Source organism: Sceloporus occidentalis, unplaced genomic scaffold, assembly GCF_023333645.1.
Source record: "Sceloporus occidentalis isolate IW3139 unplaced genomic scaffold, rSceOcc1.0.p SCAF_120, whole genome shotgun sequence".
Classification (NCBI taxonomy): Eukaryota; Metazoa; Chordata; class Lepidosauria; order Squamata; family Phrynosomatidae; genus Sceloporus; species Sceloporus occidentalis.
In genome coordinates this window covers 384,030-391,780 of record NW_028317100.1, presented here as the reverse complement: position 1 = coordinate 391,780, position 7,751 = coordinate 384,030, and the positions used below count along the sequence as shown (strand labels likewise).

The window sequence follows — 7,751 nt, the reverse complement described above, 5'->3', positions numbered from 1 at the left end:
TTATTTCTTAGGTGGTACATTTTTGAATCGTGCATGTCCAATGGAAGCCAGGGCTGCCACAAATACAACAAATTCGTTGAAATCCACCTTGGAGTCCCCATTTTGATCAAGATCCTTTAAGAGTTCTCCTGAAGCATCTTTCTCCTTTGCACTCTAAAAATATTAAAGAAAATGATGAGAATTCATGATGACGTATATTTTAAAGCTACTTACTAACAATATCATTAAAACATTATTTAACATTTTTCTATTAGACAATGGTTACCTTTTTGATGAATTGTGCTTCCCAACTATTTTTGATTTGACAATTTACTGCTAGACAAGTTTGTAATAGATGAAACCTTCATATGTATAATTTTTTTAAATACTTCTTTAACCCCTTCGCGACCTTTGCCGGTTCAGGACCGTCATGACAGGAAGGTCACTAAATGACCTTTGACGGTCCTGAACCGTCAAAAAATTTAATAAGCTTAGAAAGTGATCAACGATCACTTTCTTCGCTTAAACGGCGTTACTGTAATGCCTCGATGTCGAGGCATTCAGTAACGCCGAGATCGGCATCGGGGGCCATGTCTGGCCCCTCCCCGGGGCGTCAACAGCCACCATACATTGTATGGCGGCGGACGCCCATTTTAAAAGCGTTTAGGAGGCGATCAACGATCGCCTCCTAAACTTAAATGGTGTCGCTGGAATGCCTCGATCAGGAGGCATCCAGCGACACCAAACACTTACCTTTGGATGGGCTGTGACCGCTCCAGAGAGCAGTCACAGCCGCAGCTGCCAGTGATCTTCGCCATCTGCAAGATGGCGGCGGCCCGGGAAAAAAAATAATAAAGAAGAAGGAGTTCGCTAGACGGTCTCCTGACCCTCTAGAGAACTCTGGCTCCACTTGCAGGTTGAATACAGGTACTGCATTCAACCAAGCAAGTCAATGGAACCCAGCTTTCTAATCACTATGTGATTAGTAAAATATTCAAAAAAAAAAAAAATGGAAAAAATAAAAATACAAAAAAATGTGCTAACATTTAAAAATAATTATGCAGTGATGTCACTTGATGAACCATCCAGTACCAGCAAAATGTGTAAAAAAAATATAAGTATTAAAAAAATAAAATAGAATAAAGTTTATTATTTTGAGCAAGTGCTAAAATTTCTCAAAAATCTCAACAAAGAGTTAAAATAAAAGCACTTCAAATACCCAAGGGGTGTCTAATATATAAAAAAAAATGGCTGATGGGGTAAATTGGCGTGGCTGAGCTCAAAGATAGGGCATAGGTACAGACTGACCAAAATGGAGAAAAAAAGCGCACTTCCAAAATGTGGCATTTTAAATCTCAAACAACCAGACAAACCCATGCATGTCGGGTATCACTGCACTCAGGAGATGTTCCTGAACACACATTGGGGTGTTGTTTGACAGTGACATATACCAGAACCTGTATATCTATAACTAAAGTACAATTTGTGTGAAAAAATAAAATAAAAAAAATTACTATTACAAAGTTTGACAAAGTGTAGTTCTATAATTGGTGCATGGAAAGGGTTAAAATAACAGCATTTGGAATACCCTGGGGTGTCTAGTTTTCAAAAATATATGGTTTGACAGGGTTAAATTGAGTTAACCGGCTTCAAAGATGTTCCAAAGAGGAGATGGAGGCAGACTGACCAGATTTGTTAAAAAAGATTTGGAAATCATGAAACGCTGCTTGTACTTATTGCCCTATAACTTACAAAAAACAGCAAAAAAACATAAAAACATTGGGTATTTCTAAACTCAGGACAAGTAGTAGAATCTATTTAGCTAGTTTTTTGACTTGCTTTTTTAGGTGAGTAAAAGATTTTTCAAATAAAAGTCATAAAATGTGTTTTTTTTTCAATTTTTCACCATGTTTTTTTATTTTTTTTATAGTAAATAAGATGATACGATCAAAATAATGGTATCTGAAGAAAGCCCATCTTGTCCTGAAAAAAACAATATATAACTTATGTGGGTACACTAAATGGGTGATGAGAAAATTACAGCTGAACACAAGCACCACAAAAGTGTCAAAACAGCCTCGGTCCCACAGGGTACAAAACGAAAAATGAGCCCGGTCCTTAAGGGGTTACATTCAATACAACGTTGTGTAAATAAATGAAAAACATGGCACCTTAAATCTTCTTTTAAAAAAAAATGTTGGCTGTCTTTTTTGTTTTTAGTCTCTAGTGTGAGTAGTTTGATTCTTGTCTGTAAACTGAATGGCATGACCAAACACTAAAAGATTCTATCTATAATGAAATGGAAACCATTGTGACAATTAAAGATGACCAGGACAAAAAAAAGGAGTTAAGGCGGTAGTATATTTAACCGTTTCACAAATTGCACAACTGATTGCTTTTGCACTGAATTTTAAGAATGTAGATTTTCCAAAATTACAAAATTAGAAATGCCCAACAAAGTCTTTCGCTTTCAAAAATACTCTTATTATTTTTCTATTATATATTATTATTTAGAGCGATGATCCTAGATAAAAAACAAAGCATTTAAGGCAGTGATACTCTTCAAATAATACATTTATACATACATACATAAATACTTGTATCATAACTTCCTTAGTAGAATTCTACTGTTTGTCATACTGATCAGCTGGTTAGTGTGTGATCATTGTTGTGTTATTGTATAGGGATAGAAAAGTATTGCATAGGATATGCAGTCATTAACCACCACTTCACAAACTATACACATATAGTATAAATATAAAGGTTGTAATATGAAACATCCTCCTAACATAATGTGAATTATAAAACAATCATACCGAAAGAATCCCAGGCAATTCTTTCTCCACAAGGGTCTTCAGTTCCCCTTTGGTAAGAGAATCTTTGTCGCCTTCAGTAGCCGCATAACGATCAAAGACATCAATGATCATTGCCACTGCTGTCTCTAATTCGGTCATCTTGGCAAACCGGGCTGTGCTGTAGCTACTAAGCTTGATAATTGAATGCAGGCAGAATGGAGAAGGCATATACCGCTATCATTTATATAGCACATGTCTCTAAGTATGAACCAATCCCTTAATCATACTAATCACTGGGTAAATATTACGTACCTGGCAATAGCATTGATAAATGTAGGTGTCGTTCAGTTAAATGTTACTACAGTAAATAGATCTTGGCTCTGCAACTATTGACTTAGTAGCAGGGTAGAAACTGCTAAATTTGCTATGACTTAGCCGACACACCTTAAATACATTCTGACAATTATATAACCGAGTCACTTAAATCCAAATCTAAACAAAAGATGTTTAAATTAGTATTTGTAATGTAACGACTCCCTTTTTTTACTTATACTCTTAATCCTGGTTTACACACAACTGGGAAGGATACCTGGGAATACCCGGGAAGGTTGGTACCAAGTGGCTCATTGCCCCCCACGTACACACTCAATCACTCACCATACACATTTCCTCTAACACACACAAACTCACACTCAGGCATACTCTATCACATGCCACTGCTCTATCACACCTCACTCCTCTATCATAACTCGCACCATTACTTTGGAACCATTCTTTGATTTAACTACTCACACAATGTGAAAACAATTGGTATTTTGTGAATATTGAACGATTGTGTGGGGTAATTAGTTCCTTTTTGGAGTTATTGAAGGATTTAGAGGGTCCAGCTTAGGTTTGAAAAAAATCAGGTTCTTTGGGTAAAGAGTATGGTGAGGGGTAATGTAATGTGATAAACTGAACATCTGTAAAGGAGGCTCTTTCTTGTGAAATGCCCCCTTGGACTTCTATTTAAGTACAATTATGGAAGAGAACATGTGGAATAATGAATATATCATGCTTTATCTTGCTATTTTTATTAAAACAGGATTAGGATGAGGAGAGAAGAAGACCTGATGTCAAGTCTTTCAATTACCGGGATCAAGCCTTTTGTGCTAGTGTTTATAGGGAGAAGCATCAGGCTACAAGTTTGGGTTTATTTCAGCATTTAGATACAGTTTTGAAAGTCTATAAAAATTTTGGGAGCTCGGTCTAGTTTAATTATGTTAAAATCGTATGCAAAAAAGATTTGTGCATAGAAATTTAAAATAGGGAAAGAAGGATGTCGGGGTGTGGGTGAGTATATTGTTCCCACAAAAAACATCAAGGTGTTGGTTTTTGACCTCCCCCGGGTTAGCCCCCCATTTTAAGAATTTTTACAAAAGGTCATTGCATTTGGTAGATCTATGTTAGATCAGGTTTGATCAACTGTTTTTTTCATTAGATCTACTCTAAAATAGGCAATATTAACAATCTTCAACAAATTGGATTGTGAATACCGCCTCCTGCGTGATAGATGTAATGAAAAAAACTATTGATCTTACCGGATCTAATGAATATCTACCAAAATCCATTAAAATTTTTCAAAATTTCAGTTGAGGGGGGGGGGCCAGCCCATATTTATACCCATCCCCCGCACACAAAATAGGATTGTGAATACCACCTCCTGCGTGATAGATCTAACGAAAAAAAACAGTTGATCTAACTGGATCTAACGAATATCTCCCAAAATCCATAAAAAAAAAAATCTAAGTTTCAGTTGAGGGGGGGGGCCAGCCCGTATGTATACCCATCCCCCGCACACAAAATAGGATTGTGAATACCGCCTCCTGCGTGGTAGATCTATTGAAAAAAACCAGTTGATCTAACCGGATCTAACAAATATCTACCAAAATCCATTAAAAAAAATTCTAAATTTCAGTTGAGGGGGGGCCAACTCGTATGTATTGCCATCCCCCGCATACAAATTAGGATTGTGAATACCGCCTCCTGCGTGATAGATCTAACGAAAAAAACTGTTGATCTAACCGGATCTAACGAATATCTACCAAAATCCATAAAAAAAATCCAAATTTCAGTTGAGGGGGGGCCAACTCGTATGTATACCCATCCCCGCACACAAAATAGGATTGTGAATACCGCCTCCTGCGTGGAAGAGCTAACGAAAAAAACAGTTGATCTAACCGGATCTAACGAATATCTACCAAAATCCATTTAAAAAAATCAAAATTTCAGTTGAGGGGGGGCCAGGCTGGTAAAGAGAAATTAAAGTACACTGTAGATAGAGATAGCTGGCTGGGCCAGGATTGTGGAAAATAATAAGTATGAAATCATGAACTCCGGTATTGGGTCCTCAACAACCTGGTGGTCGTGTGAAAAAGATACTTGAAACATGGAAAAAAATATTATTATTTCAGAAATGTTGAATAAAATATTATTCTCACAAAGGGCCCTTCTGATTGTGGCCATTGACATTCTTTCTCCTAATAATTGAATATTTTTTTCTGGCAATTACCCGAAACTCCCACCGCGGGGAAAAGAACAGAGGCCCTGAAACAGCAGACTGACGAACAGGCGGCCATGCCCGACGACCTCCATCACCTCCGTAACAAATACAGGAACCCACAATACATCTGTGAGGATCTCAATAATAGATCCCCTCGCTCTAACCTAAGAGCAAGTGACAGCTCTTGGAAATTTCTTAACACTTTAAGTGGCTACTGTCTGACTTCAAGGACACAATGTTTCACATTGAAAGAGTCCATAGGGCCCCTAGGGATGTCATAATGAAAATGAACTACTGCACTTTAAACTAAGCCATACTGAACACTGTAAATGAAGATACCCCTTCAATCGACAGGGTGACTCCCCTATTCTTTAGAGATCTCTCCCCCCTACTAGGCAGGCACCAAAACCGCTGCTAGAATTCCTAAGAGAAAGGGAGTAAAGTATAGATGGGGCTATCCCTTAAAGCCCACAGTCATGAAAGGAGGGAAATAACTCTCCATGAGATGCCCAGCGGATATACCGGACTTCTTGCCCCATCTACAGATTTCTGCCATGGCAGCTGTAAAAGAGCACATGAGAGCCCAGCAGAGGAAGATCAGGCAGCACAAACCCAGGTGATTCAGCCCCTACAGACAGAGATTGTTTTTATGTTTGTTTTAACTTTGAGTTTTCAGCACGTTTTTGTACAAGACGAACGGCAGGCCAAACCTGTTTCGCAAGTTCTCCAGTTTTAAAGGTACCGGAGCCCTTAACTTTGTTAAAGAATACCTGTCAGTCTCCTGCCTTCTAAATGGAACCTGTGCTTGCAATTTGACTTGCCCTTTTCGGCTTTGACAACTCTTAAGGTCAAAACCCGAATTCTCTGGGTCGCGAGAGTGGGGTCTTGACACGCCTGCTCCCCACCCATTTTTCATTAAAATGGGGGTGTTTCCCTCTGCTGTAAGCCGCACTCCCATTAACGTCAGTGGGACCGCCGCTCAGTGTGCAGTCCTGGCCATGTCCCGCAAGGGAAGGCTCCTGGTAGCCGGAGCCCAGATGTTCCCAGGTATGGATATGCATGGGTCATGGTCTGATTTTCAGATTCATTAATGCATTTTACTACACGTAGATCAAGATATTGGCTGCATCTTCTGAAAGCATGAAGTGTACAGAAGTGCACTCTCTGCACAGGCTCTGTAGCTGGCATTTAAATCAACGCGAGTGGCTATAGAATATAATATTAATTATTAATATTATTATTATTAATAATTATTATATTCTGTAATTTTGTTGTCAGACACAAACTGGCTGGAAACTGGGTAAAAAGATTAAAGGTCAGCAAGGTGTAACATCCACAAAGCGGTCATTTTTTGAAATCAGACACATTTTTTACATCTAACATTAATATGACCGCTATGTACATTTAATTATGTATAACTTATTACATGGGATTGTAAAATATGTGACACAATACTTTCCATTTAAATAACGACATAAAAAAACATTTTGTCTGTTGTAGTTTAGACCACAGAACAAAAGCTCCATCTCTGAAAACCGTAAATTGTTTCCTTTTTAACCTAGCCATACAGCCTTGCTCACCCACAGGTAGAAGCCGCATTATCTACAACCTAACATATTTTTGACTTGAACATTTTTACCATTTCCTTCATTTACAGTCTTAACTGTCTGCACATAAAATGACTAATAACTAATTGTATTTAATTTCTTTTGCAACCAGCTATCATCCAATTGTTATTTTATGCAACTTATTTACATTTTTATTTTTTCTGTTAACGCTTATTATTGTGAATTACTCATTCTCAGGTTGACATCTTAATTAGATTTATTTATATACATAGTAACATAGTTCATAAGGTTGAAAAAAGACCAAAGTCCATCAAGTTCAACCTATATACATATTGTGTCCCTACTGTGTTGATCCAGAGGAAGGCAAAAAACCCTTATGAAGCAGATGCCAATTGCCCCATACCAGGGGGAAAATTCCTTCCCGACTCCAAATATGGCAATCAGAATAAATCCCTGGATCAACGTTCTGTCCCTATTAATCTAATATCCATAACTTGTAATATTATTGCTTTCAAGAAACACGTCCAGGCTCCTTTTGAACTCTTTTATTGAGTTTACCATCACCACTTCCTCTGGCAGAGAGTTCCATAATCTCACCGCTCTTACTGTAAAGAACCCCCGTCTGTGCTGGTGTAGAAACCTTCTTTCCTCCAGCCGTAGAGGATGTCCCCTTGTTATAGATACAGTCCTGGGTATAAATAGGTCCTGGGAGTGATCTCTGTACTGTCCCCTTATATATTTATACATAGTTATTAAGTCCCCCCTAAGCCGTCTTTTTTCCAAACTAAATAACCCCAATTCTGATAATCTTTCTGGGTACTGTAGTCCTCCCATTCCCCTTATTACTCTGGTTGCCCGTCTTTGAAC

At 38.1% G+C, this 7,751-nt stretch overlaps 1 protein-coding gene across 1 annotated transcript; it reads right to left on the bottom strand.

The window, feature by feature from the left end:
• On the bottom strand, positions 1-2,933 carry S100P (S100 calcium binding protein P). Its single transcript, XM_089498409.1, has 2 exons — positions 2,796-2,933; positions 1-153 (listed from the first exon to the last, which is right to left on the bottom strand). The coding sequence occupies exons 1-2, from the start codon at positions 2,931-2,933 to the stop codon at positions 1-3; spliced, it is 291 nt and encodes a 96-aa protein (XP_089354535.1).
• Positions 2,934-7,751: the final 4,818 nt, after the last annotated feature.

Bases quoted from the DNA above. Each gene is read 5' to 3' on its own strand.
- S100P (XM_089498409.1), bottom strand. From the start codon at position 2,933: ATGACCGAATTAGAGACAGCAGTGGCAATGATCATTGATGTCTTTGAT. The intron at 154-2,795 runs GTATGATTGTTT...TAATATTTTTAG, and splicing joins AATTGCCTGGGATTCTTTCG to AGTGCAAAGGAGAAAGATGC.